The following is a 20,424-nucleotide window of genomic DNA, read 5'->3' on the forward strand; positions in this document are numbered from 1 at the left end:
ACCTGAGCTCAATTTTGAGTCTCATAGCAAAAGGGTCTGAATACTTATGTAAATAAGTATTTCTGTTTTCTAATTTTAATAAATGTGAAAAATGTCCAATAACCAGTTTTCGCTTTGTCATTATGGGGTATTTTGATGTCATTATGGGGTATTGTGATGTCATTATGGGGTATTGTGATGTCATTATGGGGTATTGTGATGTCATTATGGGGTATTGTGATGTCATTATGGGGTATTGTGTGTAGATTGCTGAGAATTTTCTTTAATTTAATCAATGTTAGAAAAAAGCTGTAACGTAACAAAATGTGGAAAAAGTCAAAGGGTCTGAATACTTCCCGAAGGCACAGTATATACACATAGAAATAGAGAGAGAGAGAGAGTACATATGTCTGTCCCTTACCTTATAGGTCTTGCTCTTCTCTTCTCTTCCTATCCCCTGGCTGTGCCCCTGGTTGTGCCCCTGGCTGTGTCCCTGGTTGTGCCCCTGGCTGTGCTCCTGGCTGTGCTCCTGGCTGTGCCCCTGGTTGTGCTCCTGGCTGTGCCCCTGGTTGTGCCCCTGGCTGTACCCCTGGCTGTGCCCCTGGTAGTTCCCCTGGTTGTGCCCACCCAGGCAGGGTGTGGGTGTGAGATTCCCCCTCTGATGGTAATGCCCCCCAGGCAGGGTGGCATTGTAGCAGCAGCCGCAGGGCGAAGGGAAGTGCGTGTACCATAGGTCCTCTGCCACTAGGGGGCATTTAGGGGTAAAGGGGTACAGCAGACCACCCATACCCTGGACCCCTTCACCTTCCCTGCTGCCCTTAGGGTTACACATCCACCTCCGTACCTGGGGACAGGGAGGAGGATAAGGGGGCGGGGGGATGGGGAGAGGGAGCGGAGAAAGAAAGAAAAAAAAGATGGAGGATGGAGGATGGAGGAGGGGGGATGGAGGAGGTAGGTGGAGGATGGTGAATGGGGGGGGAGGCAGGATGGAGGAGGGAGGAGAGAGGAGGGAGGAGGGAGGAGGGAGATGGAGGATGGTGAATGGGGGGGAGGAGGCAGGATGGAGGAGGGAGGAGAGAGGAGGGAGGAGGGAGGTGGAGGATGGTGAATGGGGGGGGGAGGAGGCAGGATGGAGGAGGGAGGAGAGAGGAGGGAGGAGGGAGGAGGCGGGATGGGGGATGTAGGAGGTAGGTGGGAGGATGGTGAATGGGGGGGAGGAGGCAGGATGGAGGAGGGAGGATGGGGGATGGAGGAGGGAGGGAGGAGGGAGGATGTAGGAGGGAGAATGGAGGAGGGAGAATGGAGGAGGGTAAAGAGGGAGATGTCATCATGTTTATCATCACAGGAGTAATGTGTTCTACCGAAAGGGCAGAGAAACAAGTTTCCTTCCTTCGCCCTCTTCCTCTTGCCTCCTCCAGTTGCAGTAATGCCACAATCAGCTGGTTATAATTCTGGAAAAAGCAAACGTTTCAGTCTGCTCTGTTAACTGCACATGTGACATAACAATTTGTTTCAAGAAGCCAGGAGTATGTCACTCATTCACAGGAGAGGCAATCAAACTTCATTTTGTATTTTATTATTTTATTAAAATGCATTTTTTGGGGGGGCAGACGTGCCTTTTGGAACGTAAACTTTTATAACAAACTTGTAAATATGTTAAATTTACGAGCCTAGTTGGTTTAGCCACAGAAAAAGTCAGAAACCTTCCCGCTAACCATGATTGGCTGAGATAATGGATGGGCTGGACGAGAGAGGGGTTCTGATTGGTCTGCCATGTAACATGCTTCTGTCTATAACATGAGCTGCTCAGTATGTGTAGGTAATCCTTGCTACACAGCTTTTTAAATGACATGCAGAAACTGCTGTTGTCTTGCTACTGCTCTCAACATTGCTGCCCTGGATTTTACAGGCGCTATTGACAAAGCTAGACCTGAAAAAGAAAGTGATGGACTACTTTCTGGAGGACGATCGTGCTCTGACTCTCTCTCTCTCTCTCTCTCTCTGAATCTCTCTGACTCTCTGACTCTCTCTGACTCTCTCTGACTCTCTCTGACTCTCTCTGACTCTGAAAAGTAATCAGAAGATGAGGAAATAATTTTCCATGAAACAGATATTGTAGAGTTTTTCTGATGAGCAGAGAAATGATTGCAAATGTGGAGAGTTGGGAAAAAAAAGAGAACACAGAAAGAAGGTTGTTGTATAAAACACCTGTCTCCGGATTACATCTTCAAACTAAGGGCAACCATGGCAACCATGGCAACAATGGCAACCATGGAAACCATGGCAACCATGGAAACCATGGAAACCATGACAGAGAGGGAGAAGCATTCTTCCATGTATACGGGTAAGAATCTAGTTACATTTATTAGATATTATAAGTTTCTAATTTCGTCACAAAGTTGTTTTCATTGCAAGTTAAAGCGTGCCGTTAGCTGGCAAGGCTTGCTAGCGAACGTACGTGTATGATCTGTGTCGTAATATTATTAGTATCTCAGAAACCATTTGCATTGTTAGTTATAGCCTTATGTTAGCTAGCTAGCTAACATTGAACCTAGTTGGTTAGCTTTAGCTACCTGCAGATAAATGGAATTATGGTTCATTGTTTAGCTCACTCTGTAAAGCACAACGCCTCACATGTGAATCCTTAAAGGTGGGTGGGGCTAAGGCTTAAGAGGGTGTGAATGATGCTGAATGGGTGGAGACAAAGAGGAGCTCTCCATTAGGTGTACCAACACTTTCAAAGGCCATTTTCTCAAAACTGGGGTTACAAGTTTATCAACTTTCAATGCAGAGGTACTTTCCATTGTTCGTCAACTGTAGTTTATGATATACCATTTTCTAGTTCTGTGTCTCTACTTTTATCCAATGTGAAAATTAAAAATAAATCAAATGTTGCTACATAAGACCGAATCGAGGTGGTGGGTTCCAATTAATACCAATCAGTACATTTGAATTTAATTAATATTTGTTGTAATATTTGTTCTTGTCTTTTTTCCGGGAGGATGAAACTGCAACCAGCTTTATATGGCTTGTTTAGGAAAGGGCAACATTTTGCTAAATACTTGTTTTAGAAAGGGCAACATTTTGCCACATACTTGTTTTGGAAAGGGCAAAATTTTGCTACATACTTGTTTTAGAAAGGGCAACATTTTGCTACATACTTGTTTTAGAAAGGGCAACATTTTGCTACATACTTGTTTAGGAAAGGGCAACATTTTGCTAAATACTTGTTTTGGAAAGGGCAACGTTTTGCTACATACTTGTTTTAGAAAGGGCAACATTTTGCCACATACTTGTTTTGGAAAGGGCAACATTTTGCCACATACTTGTTTTGGAAAGGGCAACATTTTGCTACATACTTGTTTTAGAAAGGGCAACATTTTACCACATACTTGTTTTGGAAAGGGCAACATTTTGCCACATACTTGTTTTGGAAAGGGCAACATTTTGCTACATACTTGTTTTGGAAAGGGCAACATTTTGCTACATACTTGTTTTAGAAAGGGCAACATTTTGCTACATACTTGTTTTAGAAAGGGCAACATTTTGCTACATACTTGTTTTGGAAAGGGCAACATTTTGCTACATACTTGTTTTAGAAAGGGCAACATTTTGCTAAATACTTGTTTTAGAAAGGGCAACATTTTGCCACATACTTGTTTTGGAAAGGGCAACATTTTGCTACACACTTGTTTTAGAAAGGGCAACATTTTGCTACATACTTGTTTTGGAAAGGGCAACGTTTTGCTACATACTTGTTTTAGAAAGGGCAACATTTTGCCACATACTTGTTTTAGAAAGGGCAACATTTTGCCACATACTTGTTTTGGAAAGGGCAACATTTTGCCACATACTTGTTTTAGAAAGGGCAACATTTTGCCACATACTTGTTTTGGAAAGGGCAACATTTTGAAAAAGGTTCCATTTTCAATTAACTGTTAGTGAGAGGTTGTAATCTGGATAAATGGAAACAATTACTAATTTTATTTTATATTAATAATCTACTGGAGAACTGGTTTGGGTTTAAGTATCACATTTGTATGACTGATGCTTTTCGTTAGAGGTTTAATGCTTTTATATTTAATAATTTTAGCCCCCCCTCGAACTCATATTCATTATATAAATAAGCACATTTAATTTTGCCTGGCTTGCCGTTCCAAATAAAGTGGAATATATTTTTCTCAAAGAATTTAAATACATGAGTAAATATGTAAACTGGGATATGACTAAATAATTAATCAGGGTGATTTCTTCACAGATAGACAGGTATTTACCTAAATAATTAATCAAGGTGATTTCTTCACAGATAGACAGGTATTTACCTAAATAATTAATCAGGGTGATTTCTTCACAGATAGACAGGTATTTACGTTTCCATGGTAACAAGATGTGATCTATCTTGGCTAACTTTCTATTAACATTTGTTGAAGTAGATTCCTTTATTTCATAAATACAGAGTATGTCCATTTTACTGTCAGATCATTGTATTGGTAAACTACATGGTAATGTCAAAGTAGCATTTTATAGTGATCCAATACGTAATATAGTACACTGATCATAATTTGGTTTTAATCCAGAGAGGTTAGAAAAAGTATCTAGATCCTCTATTAGGTTGTGGAGGGATCCATATTCCGTACAATGTATATTATATACAGTATATACAGTGGGGAGAACAAGTATTTGATACACTGCCGATTTTGCAGGTTTTCCTACTTACAAAGCATGTAGAGGTCTGTAATTTTTATCATAGGTACACTTCAACTATGAGAGACGGAATCTAAAACAAAAATCCAGAAAATCACATTGTATGATTTTTAAGTAATTAATTTGCATTTTATTGCATGACATAAGTATTTGATACATCAGAAAAGCAGAACTTAATATTTGGTACAGAAACCTTTGTTTGCAATTACAGAGATCATACGTTTCCTGTAGTTCTTGACTAGGTTTGCACACACTGCAGCAGGGATTTTGGCCCACTCCTCCCTACAGATCTTCTCCAGATCCTTCAGGTTTCGGGGCTGTCGCTGGGCAATACGGAGTTTCAGCTCCCTCCAAAGATTTCCTATTGGGTTCAGGTCTGGAGACTGGCTAGGCCACTCCAGGACCTTGAGATGCTTCTTACGGAGCCACTCCTTAGTTGCCATGGCTGTGTGCTTCGTGTCGTTGTCATGCTGGAAGACCCAGCCACGACCCATCTTCAATGCTCTTACTGAGGGAAGGAGGTTGTTGGCCAAGATCTCGCGATACATGGCCCCATCCATCCTCCCCTCAATACGGTGCAGTCGTCCTGTCCCCTTTGCAGAAAAGCATCCCCAAAGAATGATGTTTCCACCTCCATGCTTCACGGTTGGGATGGTGTTCTTGGGGTTGTACTCATCCTTCTTCTTCCTCCAAACACTGCGAGTGGAGTTTAGACCAAAAAGCTCTATTTTTGTCTCATCAGACCACATGACCTTCTCCCATTCCTCCTCTGGATCATCCAGATGGTCATTGGCTAACTTCAGACGGGCCTGGACATGCGCTGGCTTGAGCAGGGGGACCTTGCGTGCGCTGCAGTATTTTAATCCATGACGGCGTAGTGTGTTACAAATGGTTTTCTTTGAGACTGTGGTCCCATCTCTCTTCAGGTTATTGACCAGGTCCTGCCGTGTAGTTCTGGGCTGATCCCTCACCTTCCTCATGATCATTGATGCCCCACGAGGTGAAATCTTGCATGGAGCCCCAGACCGAGGGTGATTGACCGTCATCTTGAACTTCTTCCATTTTCTAATAATTGCGCCAACAGTTGTTTCCTTCTCACCAAGCTGCTTGCCTATTGTCCTGTAGCCCATCCCAGCCTTGTGCAGGTCTACAATTTTATCCCTGATGTCCTTGCACAGCTCTCTGGTCTTGGCCATTGTGGAGAGGTTGGAATCTGTTTGATTGAGTGTGTGGACAGGTGTCTTTTATACAGGTAACGAGTTCAAACAGGTGCAGTTAATACAGGTAATGAGTGGAGAACAGGAGGGCTTCTTAAAGAAAAAATAACAGGTCTGTGAGAGCCGGAATTCTTACTGGTTGGTAGGTGATCAAATACTTATGTCATGCAATAAAATGCAAATTAATTATTTAAAAATCATACAATGTGATTTTCTGGATTTTTGTTTTAGATTCCGTCTCTCACAGTTGAAGTGTACCTATGATAAAAATTACAGACCTCTACATGCTTTGTAAGTAGGAAAACCTGCAAAATCGGCAGTGTATCAAATACTTGTTCTCCCCACTGTATATATCCGACTTCAACTGTATAGATATAGATATATATATATACAGTTGAAGTCGTAAATTTACATACACTTAGGTTGGAGTCATTAAAACTAGTTTTTCAACCACTCCACAAATTTCTTGTTAACAAACTATAGTTTTGGCGAGTCAGTTAGTACATCTACTTTGTGCACGACACAAGAAATCTTTCCAACAATTGTTTACAGACAGATTATTTCACTTATAATTCACTGTGTCACAATTCCAGTGGGTCAGAAGTTAACATACACTAAGTTGACTGTGCCTTTAAACAGGAAAATTCCAGAAATTTACAGAGTGAGCTAAACAATTAACCATAATTCTTAATTCCAGAAAATTATGTCATGGCTTTAGAAGCTTCTGATAGGCTAATTGACATCATTTGAGTCAATTGGAGGTGTACCTGTGGATGTATTTCAAGGCCTACCTTCAAATTCAGCGCCTCTTTGCTTGACATCATGGGAAAATCAAAAGAAATCAGCCAAGACCTCAGAAAAAATATTGTATACCTGGTTGCTCCCTGGTTCATCCTTGGGAGCAATTTCTAAACGCCTGAAAGAACCACGTTCATCTGTACTAACAATAGTATGCAAGTATAAACACCATGAGACCACGCAGCCGTCATACCGCTCAAGAAGGAGATGCGTTCTGTCTCCTAGAGATGAACGTACTTTTGTGTGAAAAGTGCCTATCGATCCTAGAAGAACAGCAAAGGACCTTGTGAAGATGTTGGAGGAAACAGGTACAAAAGTATCTATATCCACAGTAAAAGGAGTTCTATATCGACATAACCTGAAAGGCCGCTCAGCAAGGAAGAAGCAACTGCTCCAAAACCGCCATAAAAAAGTCAGACTACGGTTTGCAACTGCACATTTGGACAAAGATCGTACTTTTTGTAGAAATGTCCTCTGGTCTGATGAAATAAAAATGGAACTGTTTGGCTGTAATGACCATTGTTATGTTTGGAGGAAAAAGGTGGAGGCTTGCAAGCCAAAGATCACCATCCCAACCGTGAAGCATGGGGGTGGCAGCATCATGTTGTGGGGGTGCTTTGCTGCAGGAGGGACTGGTGCACTTCACAAAATAGATGGCATCATGAGGTAGGACAATTTCTGGATATATTGAAGCAACATCTCAAGACATCAGTCAGGAAGTTAAAACTTGGTCACAAATGGATCTTCCAAATGAACAATGACCCCAAGCATACTTCCAAAGTTGTGGCAAAATGGCTTAAGGACAGCAAAGTCAAGGTATTGGAGTGGCCATCACAAAGCCCTGATCCCAATCCTATAGAACATATGTGGGCAGAACTGAAAAAGCGTGTGCGAGCAAGGAGGCCTACAAACCTGACTCAGGTACACGAGCTCTGTCAGGAGGAATGAGACAAAATTCACCCAACTTATTGTGGGAAGCTTGTGGAAGGCTACCCAAAATGTTTGACCCAAGTTAAACAATTTAAAGGCAATGCTACCAAATACTAATCGAGTATATGTAAACTTCTGACCGAGTGGGAATGTGATGAAAGAAATAAAAGCTGAAATAAATCATTCTCTATACTATTATTCTGACATTTCACATTCTTAAAATAAAGTAGTGATCCAAACTGACCTAAGACAGGGAATTGTTACTAGGATTAAATGTCAGGAATTGTGAAAAACTGAGTTTAAATGTATTTGGCTAAGGTGTATGTAAACTTCCGACTTCAACTGTATAATATATTTTTTTTAAGCCCTGTATTTATAGCCCCTCGATATTATTGATGGATGACATTTTAATAACATTTCCATAATAAATAGATATGTCGACAGTGGACAACCTTGTTTTACTCCTCCTGACAGTTGAATACTTTCTTAGAAGTATCCAATATTTACTATTTTATACCTCGGGTTACTTAACTTTAACCTATTGTATAAGATACTCTCCAAAATTAAAATAGTCCAGGGATTTATATACTGTATAAATTCTAGTATTACTTTATCAAAAGGCCTTTTTTAAAGTCGGCTATGAATCCCAGGCCTGGTTTTCCAGATTTCTCATAGTGTTCTATTGTTTCCAGTACTTATATTTTCTCCAATGAATCGTCCATGTAAAAAAAATAACTTTCTGATCAGGATGAAAAATATCCAATAATACCTTTTTTTATTCTATGTGCAATACATATACATACATGCTAGAATTTTTGCATCACAACATTGAAGTGTAAGGGGCCTCCAGTTTTTTTTAGGTCGACTGGATCTGTATACTGTATTTACCACATGGGTTCGGTTTCAGTAATAGTGAAATCAGACCTTCTTGCTGAGTACCTGATAGTTTACATTTTTTTATAGGAGTGGTTAAAACATGCTAATACTGGATCTTTGAATAGATAAATAAAAAATAGTTTTATTTACAGTACCTCAACTGGCATCCAGCCCTGAAGTTTTAAAAGTTGAATATCAGCAAGAAGTTCCTCCTCTGTAATTTGACCCTCACACAAGTCTTTCTGTACAGCTGTTCATTTTACACACTTATTAGGGGGAAAAATCCCTTACAGTTAACTTCAGTTAGTGGAAATGAAGGAGACTGAAAAGAGAGCATGTGCTTAATGTATTTTGCTTCCTCTTTCAAGTGATCATGGACGACTCCGTCATTTGCTGCCCCCCTTCAAGCGCCCAGACGAAACCGCTCTCGGCCTATGAGAGAAGCATCCTCTTTTGGAATAAGCCACATAATAAAACAAGACAAAACAAATGGAAAACACTAATAAATAATAATAACTATTTATATCAAGAGTGATAATAATAATCATACTAATAATAGCCAATAAAATAATAATAAATACCACCAATCGTCTAACAGTACTGTATATTCTACCAACAAATACCTTTATCCATATGACTGACCCTGCAACAGTAGCACTATGATATGCTGAGTAGCTCTCAGTCAGCACTATGTTGGAATCATATTAAATATGATCTGCACATCTCCTCTCCTCTTTACTGTAAAGCAAGTCGTCTTGTCTTCAGGCTGGTTAATAAATGAATCATGCCTTCTCCTCTCTCCTGTCCTTTATGTGACTGGTGCAGAGAGCCTCTTTATCCCTCTGATATACACGCACGCACGCACCCACGCACACACGCACACGCACGCACACACACACACACGCACGCACGCACACACACACCACACACACACACACAAGAACGTACAGGAAGTTCCATGCTTGGATATTAGTAAACAGAAGCTAGTGTGATGGAGCTCCCATCATTACATCATCTGTCCCATCATTGCATCATATGTTCCATCATTGCATCATCTGTTCCATCATTGCATCATCTGTTCCATCATTGCATCATCTGTCCCATCATTGCATCATCTGTTCCATCATTGCATCATATGTTCCATCATTGCATCATCTGTTCCATCATTGCATCATCTGTCCCATCATTGCATCATCTGTCCCATCATTGCATCATCTGTCCCATCATTGCATCATCTGTTCCATCATTACATCATATGTTCCATTGTATTGTATTGTACAGTATTGTATTATAGTGTATTGTACAGTATTGCATTGTATTGTACAGTATTGTATTGTATTGTACAGTATACTGTATTGTACTGTATTGTATTGCAGTGTATTGTACAGTATTGTACTGTATTGTATTGTAGTGTATTGTACAGTATTGCATTGTATTGTACAGTATTGTATTGTATTGCATTGTACTGTACAGTATTGTATTATACAGTATTGTATTGTATTGTATTGCATAGTAATGTATTGTACGGTATTGTATTGTATTCTACAGTATTGTATTGCACTGTACAGTATTGTGTTATACAGGGTTGTATTGTATTGTATTGTATTGTACAGTATTGTATTGTATTGCATTGTGCTGTACATTATTGTATTATACAGTATTGTATTGTACAGTATTGTATTGTATTGCATTGTACTGTACAGTATTGCAGTATACAGTGTTGTATCATATTGTATTGCATAGTAATGTATTGCACAGTATTGTACTGTATTTTATTGTACAGTATTGCACGGTATTGTATTCTATTCTACAGTATTGTATTGTACTGTATTGTATTGTATTGTATAGTATTGTACTGTATTGCATTGTACTGCAGAGTACCGTATAGTATTGTATTGTATAGTATTGTAGAGTATTGTATAGTATTGCATTGTGCTGTATTGTGTTGTATTGTAGAGTGTTGTATAGTATTGTATTGTATTACATTGTATTGCATTGTAGAGTATGGTACAGTATTGTATTGTATTGCATTGTATTGTATTGTATAGTATTGTAGCGTATTGTATTGTATTGTAGAGTATTGTATAGTATTTCTTTGAATTTGTATTAACCCATCCACCCCTCCCCCTACTACATATAAATACGATTTCCATATACATTTTAAGTACACATTTTGTATAAATGGTACTTTTATCTACAGCAATCACAACTCAGTAATACACAACCGAACATCAACTCTTTTAATCCCACCCCTCAGTCACTCTCCGCCCATCCCACCTATCACCATAGACCTCAGCTCTTTAATCCCGCCCCTCAGTCACTCTCCGCCCATCCCACCTATCACCATAGACCTCAGCTCTTTAATCGAGCCCCTCAGTCACTCTCCGCCCATCCCACCTATCACCATAGACCTCAGCTCTTTAATCCCGCCCCTCAGTCACTCTCAGCCTATCACCATAGACAACCCTCGTTCGGATTCCACGTGCCACTTATTTTTCAAATGTTTTGCATGATTTTGTTAAACCTTTCTAATCCTAAAGTATTGTGAGCTAAAGATGAAAACCCTTTTCCTACCAGTATTATTATGTTATTGACTGACTGTGGCTTTCCAGATCACCCAACACTGCTATTTGTAAAGGTTCATTTGAAGTGAATGTTGTGATTTTCTTTTTTAACCCGTTCATGAACCTGTGACCAGGAAACAAGCTACATGATCTAGTGATTCTGTCTCTTCTCAGCAAAATCTACAGAGCTGAGATTGTTGTGTGCCCCATATATATATAGCATTATGTTAATGGCAATACTGTTGTATATTCATTTAAATTGAAAAACTCAAAGTGTTCAATCCAAAAAAAAAAATGTTGTACCAGTTCATAAACCATGTGCCATGGAATTGGTACATCAAAAATCTGTTCTCATTTATTTTGCAACGTGTATGGAGCAGCTGTCAACATTTTGTCCCTAAATGAAACGGGTATATTTCTCTATTTAATCCAAACCTTTTCAGTCAGTTTGTATCTTTAATATGTGGCAGACTAACAAGTTCCCTACCTTCTCTTCCACTTGCCTCTTCCATTTTTACAGTAATGCTGCAGTCAGTTGGTTGAACGTTTGGATTGAGCATCTACATGGAGAAAGTACTCCTTCCCTTTAACAATTATTTTTTAACGTTATAGTCTTATTCTAAAATGGATTAAATAAATAAAAAATTCTCTCATCAACCAATCTACACACAATACCCCAAAATGACAAAACGAAAACAGGTTTTTAGACATTTTTGCAAATTTATTACAAATAAAAAACTGAAATATCTTATTTACATAAGTATTCAGACCCTTTGCTATGAGACTCGAAATTGAGCTCAGGTACATCCTGTTTCCATTGATCATCCTTGAGATGTTTCTACAACTTGATTGGAGTCCACCTGGGGTAAATTCAATTGTTTGGATATGATTTGGAAAGGCACACACCTGTCTATATAAGGTCCTACAGTTGATAGTGAATTGTCCGTTGAGCTCAGAGACAGGATTGTGTCGAGGCACAGATCTGGGGATGGATACCAACAAAATGTCCGCAGCGTTGAAGGTCCCCAAGAACAAAGTGGCCTCCATCATTCATAAATGGAAGAAGCTTGGAACCACCAAGACACTTCCTAGAGCTGCCGCATGACAAAACTGAGCAATTGGGGGGAGAAGGGCCTTGGTCAGGGAGGTGACCAAGAACCCGATGGTCACTGTGACAGAGCTCCAGAGTTCCTCTGTGGAAATGGGAGAACCTTCCAGAAGGACAACATTCTCTGCAGCACTCCACCAATCAGGCCTTTATGGTAGAGTGGCCAGACAGAAGCCACTCCTCAGTAAAAGGCACATGACAGTTCACTTGGAGTTTACCAAAAGGCACCTAAATTACTCTCAGACCATGTGAATCAAGATTCTCTGGTCTGATGAAAACAAGATTGAACTCTTTGTTCTGAATGCCAAGCGTCACGTCTGGAGGAAACCAGGCACCGCTCATCACCTGGCCAATCCTTACCGTGAAGCATCATACTGTGGGGATGTTTTTCAGCATCAGGGACTGGGAGACTAGTCAGGTTGATGAAAAGATGAACAGAGCAAAGTACAGAGAGATCCTCGATGAACACCTGCTCCAGAGCACTCAGGACCTCAAACTGGGGTGAAGGTTCACCTTCCAGCAGGACAACGACACTAAGCACACAGCCAAGACAACGCAGGAGTGGCTTCGGGACAAGTCTCTGAATGTCCTTTAGTGGCCCAGCCAGAGCCTGGACTAGAACCCGATCAAACATCTCTGGAGAGACCTGAAAATAGCTGTGCAGCGACACTCCTCATCCAACCTGACAGAGAGGATCTGCAGAGAAGAATGGGAGAAACTCCCCAAGTACAGGTGTGCCAAGCTTATAGCGTCATACCCAAGAAGACTCGAGGCTGTAATCGCTGCCAAAGGTGCTTCAACAAAGTACTGAGTACAGGGTCTGAATACTTATTTAAACGTGATATTTCAGTGTTTTTTATTTTAAACCTTTGTAAAAAATTCTAAAAACCTGTCTTTGCTTTGACACTATGCGGTATTGTGTGTAGATTGATGAGGGGTAAAAAACGATTTAATACATTTTAGAATAAGACTGTAACGTGGAAAAAGTCAAGGGGTCTGAATACTTTCCGAATGCTCTGTATAATTTCGATAGCCGCATATGTCACATAACTCCTCCATTTCTATTCATAATATCATTAATAAATATATTTTTCCGTAAAGATTTTTTTTTTTTAAATCGATCAGTATATTTGAGTTTAACCATAATATTTGTTTTAATATTTGTTTTATCTTTTCTGGAGGATTAAATTAAAATGTTATTTCATTGTCTCGTACAGAACTTCCACTATTACATCATCTGTGTTGTATTGTTGGAGCTCACCTTTCTCTTCACAAACTGAAAAGCAGAACACTTCTTGAAGGAGAATGCATTCTTCTCTCCTCCTCTTCGTCCTTCTCCTCCTCTTACTTCTTCTCCTCCTCCTCCTCCTCCTCCTCCTCCTCCTCCTCCTCCGTTCAGCAGCTTCATGTTGGCTAGTGGTAGAACACTAGCCTCGGTAGAGCCCAGCGTGACGGATTGACAGGCTGAGAGAGAGAGAGAGAGAGAGAGAGAGAGAGTAATGAGGGAGGAGTGAGAGGAGTCTGAGAGAAACAGGGGGGGATACAGAGATAAAGAGAACGAAAAAAATTGATCGTTCTAGGGAGAGAGGAAAAGAGAGAGTGGTAAGGAGAGAGAGAGAGAGAGAGAGGGTAGAGGGAGAATAGAGAGGGGGGGAGGAGGAGAGAGAAAGAGAGAGGAGGAGAGGGATAATAGAGAGAGAGAAAGGGAGAATAGAGAGAGTGAGAGAGAGAGAGGGGGGGAGAGGGAGAATAGAGAGGGGGAAGGAGGAGAGAGAAAGAGAGAGGAGGAGAGGGATAATAGAGAGAGAAAGGGAGAATAGAGAGAGTGAGAGAGAGAGAGATCGCAGACTAGCCTTCTGTAGACCCTGTCCTTGTTTGAGACAGGAGTGGAGGTTTCCTTGCTGATGCGACTGCAGAGACAACTTGATTGAGAAGGAGATTGGATTGCTCATTGCGTGTGAGTGTGTGTCCATGCTCATGCTTCTTTCTGTCTTTGTTTACCTATTGGTACGAGCATATATGTTCTGCTATGTGTGCATTAGTCTCTGTGTGTTTATGCGTGTGTGTGTGTGTGTGTGTGTGTGTGTGTGTGTGTGTGTGTGTGTGTGTGTGTGTGTGTGTGTGTGTGTGTGTGTGTGTGTGTGTGTGTGTGTGTGTGTGTGTGTGTGTGTGTGTGTGTGTGTGTGTGTGTGTGTGTGTGTGTGTGTGTGTGTGTGTGTGTGTGTGTGTGTGTGTGTGTGTGTGTGTGTGTGTGTGTGTGTGTGTGTGTGTGTGTGTGTGTGTGTGTGTGTGTGTGTGTGTGTGTGTGTGTGTGTGTGTGTGTGTGTGTGTGTGTGTGTGTGTGTGTGTGTGTGTGTGTGTGTGTGTGTGTGTGTGTGTGTGTGTGTGTGTGTGTGTGTGTGTGTGTGTGTGTGTGTGTGTGTGTGTGTGTGTGTGTGTGTGTGTGTGTGTGTGTGTGTGTGTGTGTGTGTGTGTGTGTGTGTGTGTGTGTGTGTGTGTGTGTGTGTGTGTGTGTGTGTGTGTGTGTGTGTGTGTGTGTGTGTGTGTGTGTGTGTGTGTGTGTGTGTGTGTGTGTGTGTGTGTGTGTGTGTGTGTGTGTGTGTGTGTGTGTGTGTGTGTGTGTGTGTGTGTGTGTGTGTGTGTGTGTGTGTGTGTGTGTGTGTGTGTGTGTGTGTGTGTGTGTGTGTGTGTGTGTGTGTGTGTGTGTGTGTTTCTGTCTTACCTCTTGCTATCCTGGTCCCAGATCTGCTGTTATGGTCCCTGATCTGCTGGTCCCAGATCTGCTGTTATGGTCCCTGATCTGCTGGTCCCAGATCTGCTGTTATGGTCCCAAATCTGCTGTTATGGTCCCTGATCTGCTGTTATGGTCCCTGATCTGCAGGTCCCTGATCTGCTGTTATGGTCCCTGATCTGCTGATCCCAGATCTGCTGTTATGGTCCCTGATCTGCTGGTCCCTGATCTGCTGGTCCCTGATCTGCTGTTATGGTCCCTGATCTGCTGGTCCCAGATCTGCTGGTCCCAGATCTGCTGTTATGGTCCCAGATCTGCTGTTATGGTCCCTGATCTGCTGGTCCCAGATCTGCTGTTATGGTCCCTGATCTGCTGTTATGGTCCCTGATCTGCTGGTCCCAGATCTGCTGGTCCCAGATTCTGCTGTTATGGTCCCTGATCTGCTGGTCCCTGATCTGCTGGTCCCAGATCTGCTGTTATGGTCCCAGATCTGCTGTTATGGTCCCTGATCTGCAAGTCCCAGATCTGCTCTGCTAGCTGTGGTTTTGTTGCTTTGTTGTTTCTGTTGCAGGCTGAAAGAGTGAGAGAGAGAGAGAGAGAGACAGGGGGAGAGAAAGAGAGAGAGACAGAGAGAGAGAGAAAGAGAGAGAGACAGAGAGAGAGAGAAAGAGAGAGAGACAGAGAGAGAGAGAGAGAGAGAGAGAGAGAGAGAGAGAGAGAGTGCTGTGCTGTTGATGCTGTACACACTCCAGCTGCAGACAGAGACCAGCGCGAGACGAGAGCTACTTTATCAATGAAAGCTCTATAGTGAACAACATGCTCCTTCCCTCTCTCCATCTCTCCCTCTCTCTCCTTCATTCTCCCCCTCTCTCTCCATCTCTCCCTCTCTCCATCTCGCCCTCTCTCTCCTTCATTCTCCCCCTCTCTCTCCATCTCTCCCTCTCTCCATCTCTCCCTCTCTCTCCTTCATTCCCTCTCTCTCCTTCATTCTCTCCCTCTCTCTCCTTCATTCTCCCCCTCTCTCTCCATCTCTCCCTCTCTCCATCTCTCCCTCTCTCTCCTTCATTCCCTCCCTCTCTCTCCTCACTCTCCCTCATCACCCCTCCCCTCTCTCATTTTTATGCTGCAGTTGATGCTCTGTCCCTCCTCTCACTCTGCTTCTCTCTCTCTCCTCTCTCTCGCCCCCCCCGTTCTCTCTCCCCCTCTATCCCTGCTCTCCTCTCTCTCCCCCTCTCTCCTCTCTCTCCCCCTTTCTCCTCTCTCTCCCGCTCTCGCCCTCTCTCTCCCTCTCTGAAAGAGGAGTGAATGGTGACAGGGACACAGGGTGACGTTGATGTCTTATAGTCAGCATGGTCACGCTGGTCAACCCTCGTTGTTCATTCCCACTCATTCACATATCTTCTTCTAGTGAATCTGTAAACCTCTCATCTCTCTGTTTACTCTGCTACACTAACCATTAGCTCTCTGTGTGTGTGTGTGTGTGTGTGTGTGTGTGTGTGTGTGTGTGTGTGTGTGTGTGTGTGTGTGTGTGTGTGTGTGTGTGTGTGTGTGTGTGTGTGTGTGTGTGTGTGTGTGTGTGTGTGTGTGTGTGTGTCTGTGTGTGTCTGTGTGTGTCTGTGTGTGTCTGTGTGTGTCTGTGTGTCTGTGTGTCTGTGTGTGTGTGTTACAGAGCTCATTTCTCAAAGAGATACCCAGGGGATATAAACCATCATTCAGTCTCTCTGGATAGTGTCAGTCCCAAATGGCACCCTATTCCCTTTATAGTGCACTACTTTTGACCAGAGGGCTCATAGGGAATAGGGTGCCATTTGGGAAGCAGCCTAACACTGTCTCAAAATCAGTTGGAATTTAATAACAGTAAGACATTCTCTGTAAAATATGCATTTCTCAAGAAAACAGCTTCTGCGTACACCACAGGCTGTTTCTATAAAACTTTATACTAAATCTCCTCTTATGAATTCAAATCTATTCGAGGAACAACATTTTTTTACGAAAAGTAAAAATAAGAATAAAAAGATGACAAAGTTACTAAATGATGTCAACCCACTTAAGCATAATGTACTTCCCAAAAAGCCTCTACAAATACTCAGAACAGCTAAGACAGTGCATTAGTGTCAAATCAAATGTTTTTTGTCCCATGTTTCGTAAAACAACAGGTGTAGACTAACAGTGAAATGTTTACTTAAATAAATACACAATGAGCAATGATAACTTGGCTATATACACAAGGTACCAGTACTGAGTCAATGATAACTTGGCAATATACATAGGGTACCAGTACAGAGTCAATGAAAACTAGGTTATATACACAGGGTACCAGTACAGAGTCAATGATAACTAGGTTATATACACAGGGTACCAGTACAGAGTCAATGATAACTTGGCTATATACACGGGGTACCAGTACTGAGTCAATGATAACTTGGTTATACACAGGGTACCAGTACAGAGTCAATGATAACTTGGCTATATACACGGGGTACCAGTACTGAGTCAATGATAACTTGGCTATATACACGGGGTACCAGTACTGAGTCAATGATAACTTGGCTATATACACAGGGTACCAGTACTGAGTCAATGATACCTTGGCTATATACACAGGGTACCAGTACTGAGTCCATGTACAGGGGTACGAGGTAATTGAGGTAGATATGTACATATAGGCGTTGTCACGATACCAGCATTTTGACATCTATACTGATACCAAGTTTAGTATCACTACACTCGATAGCATCACGATACTCGATAGCATCAAAATACTCGATAGCATCACAATACTCGATAGCATCACGATACTCGATAGCATCACGATACTCGATAGCATCACGATACCCGATAGCATCACGGTACTCGATAGCATCACGATACTCGATAGCATCACGATACTCGATAGCATCACGATACTCGATAGCAAAACGATACTCGATAGCATCACGATACTCGATAGCATTACGATACTCGATAGCATCACGATACTCGATAGCATCACGATACTCGATAGCAAAACGATACTCGATAGCATCACGATACTCGATAGCAAAACGATACTCGATAGCATCACGGTACTCGATAGCATCACGATACTGGATAGCAAAACGATACCATGGCAAAAAATATAGTCATATTAGCCACATTCCCAGAATGACACTTGATCCAGACAGATAAACTCGGCTACTCAATCGTTGTGCATCTTTTGAGTTCATTAGCATTACATTCAAAAAAGAATGAAACCAACATTTTGCAGTGATTAATGAATCAGTTATACATTACAAATGTGACTTTCTTTTCTTACATTTTTTTTTTTTTAAACTTATCTAACTACATATGGTAATACTTAATTTGAATGGTAAATCTCTATTGATAAACGGGGTAAATCAAGATGTAGCCCAGGCCTATCCACAATACAGGCGAATACATATTATTCAATAGGAGTGTGTGAATGCAGTTACTGAGCTGGTTTTGGCTGATTTCATGGGGTTACAGATGACAATCAAGCTGTTTCCCTTCTATTAGGGACTTATTTTATTGTACTGATCATCATTTCCATAAAATAAGTTTCTTATATATAAAAAATAGATGCCTTCTCTTTCACCAGTAATGGCATTATTCACGAGGCAGTCACTTCGATATCTCTTTGGGAGAGATCTGAGAGAAAAAACAAATGAGCGAATGAATACAGTTTTTAGTGGCAATCAGCTTTGAAATTAGCATATTTTGCGTTATGATTTGCATATTATCACAAACAAAGAAACAGGGTAGTGAATTTAGATGTCAGTTAGCAAGGAACGTTGTGCCTACAAAGATGGAAGCTACCGGTATCTTCTTCCATTGTAAAGTGTTCTAACCTGTAGGGACATTGGAATTAAGAGTTTAACATTTCTTCATGCTGTGTTGCATTATTCAAGTGTGTTAACTTCTGTGCATCATGAGTGGGGAGCTAACATGATGTAGCCCAGACTCCCAGTACAGGCTAGCAGTGAGTTAGTGGAGCTAACATGATGTAGCCCAGACTCCCAGTACAGGCTAGCAGTGAGTTAGTGGAGCTAACATGATGTAGCCCAGACTCCCAGTACAGGCTAGCAGTGAGTTAGTGGAGCTAACATGATGTAGCCCAGACTCCCAGGCTAACAGTGAGTTAGTGGAGCTAACATGATGTAGCCCAGACTCCCAGGCTAAGAGTGAGTTAGTGGAGCTAACATAATGCAGCCTAGACTCCCAGGCTAACAGTGAGTTAGTGGAGCTAACATGATGCAGCCCAGACTCCCAGGCTAGCAGTGAGTTAGTGGAGCTAACATGATGCAGCCCAGACTCCCAGGCTAGCAGTGAGTTAGTGGAGCTAACATGATGTAGCCCAGACTCCCAGGCTAGCAGTGAGTTAGTGGAGCTAACATGATGTAGCACAGACTCCCAGTACAGGCTAGCAGTGAGTTAGTGATGCTAACATGATGCAGCACAGACTCCCAGTACAGGCTAGCAGTGAGTTAGTGGAGCTAACATGATGCAGCCCAGACTCCCAGACTAGCAGTGAGTTAGTGAAGCTAACATGATACAGCCCAGACTCCCAGTACAGGCTAGCAGTGAGTTAGTGGAGCTAACATGATGTAGCCCAGACTCCCAGTACAGGCTAGCAGTGAGTTAGTGGAGCTAACATGATGCAGCCCAGACTCCCAGTACAGGCTAGCAGTGAGTTAATGGAGCTAACATGATGCAGCCCAGACTCCCAGTACAGGCTAGCAGTGAGTTAGTGGAGCTAACATGATGCAGCCCAGGCTAGCAGTGAGTTAGTGAAACTAACATGATGCAGCCCAGACTCCCAGTACAGGCTAGCAGTGAGTTAGTGGAGCTAACACGATACAGCCCAGACTCCCAGTACAGGCTAGCAGTGAGTTAGTGGAGCTAACATGATGCAGCCCAGACTCCCAGGCTAGCAGTGAGTTAGTGGAGCTAACATGATGCAGCCCAGACTCCCAGGCTAGCAGTGAGTTAGTGGAGCTAACATGATGCAGCCTAAACTCCCAGGCTAGCAGTGAGTTAGTGGAGCTAACATGATGCAGCCCAGACTCCCAGGCTAGCAGTGAGTTAGTGGAGCTAACATGATGCAGCCCAGACTCCCAGGCTAGCAGTGAGTTAGTGGAGCTAACACGATGCAGCCCAGACTCCCATGCTAGCAGTGAGTTAGTGGAGCTAACATGATGCAGCCCAGATTCCCAGGCTAGCAGTGAGTTAGTGGAGCTAACATGATGCAGCCCAGACTCCCAGGCTAGCAGTGAGTTAGTGGAGCTAACATGATGCAGCCCAGACTCCCAGGCTAGCAGTGAGTTAGTGGAGCTAACATGATGCAGCGTAGACTCCCAGGCTAGCAGTGAGTTAGTGGAGCTAACATGATGCAGCCCAGACTCCCAGTACAGGCTAACAGTGAGTTAGTGGAGCTAACATGATGCAGCCTAGACTCCCAGGCTAACAGTGTGCATTGTAATAAGGGATCGGCTGCACTGATATAGACAGGCTTGATCC

General features: G+C 42.2%; 1 protein-coding gene across 5 annotated transcripts in view; it reads right to left on the reverse strand.

Moving 5' to 3' along the window:
* sgk1 (serum/glucocorticoid regulated kinase 1) overlaps positions 1-15,913 on the reverse strand; it is a 94,531-nt gene extending 78,618 nt beyond the window's left edge. Inside the window, exons 1-3 of one of the 5 annotated variants that reach the window (XM_071412426.1) lie at positions 14,899-15,913; positions 13,438-13,640; positions 401-823 (exon numbers count right to left, since the gene is read on the reverse strand). In XM_071412426.1, the coding sequence (XP_071268527.1) occupies positions 401-823; positions 13,438-13,584 (570 nt within the window). In that variant the 5' untranslated portion in view covers positions 13,585-13,640; positions 14,899-15,913. Of the gene's footprint in view, positions 1-400; positions 824-13,437; positions 14,021-14,898 lie in introns of those variants that run through there. The other 4 variants (XM_071412424.1, XM_071412428.1, XM_071412427.1 and 1 more) reach the window with 4 other exon arrangements.
* Positions 15,914-20,424: the final 4,511 nt, after the last annotated feature.

Source organism: Salvelinus alpinus, chromosome 8, assembly GCF_045679555.1.
Source record: "Salvelinus alpinus chromosome 8, SLU_Salpinus.1, whole genome shotgun sequence".
In the NCBI taxonomy this organism is placed as follows: domain Eukaryota; kingdom Metazoa; phylum Chordata; class Actinopteri; order Salmoniformes; family Salmonidae; genus Salvelinus; species Salvelinus alpinus.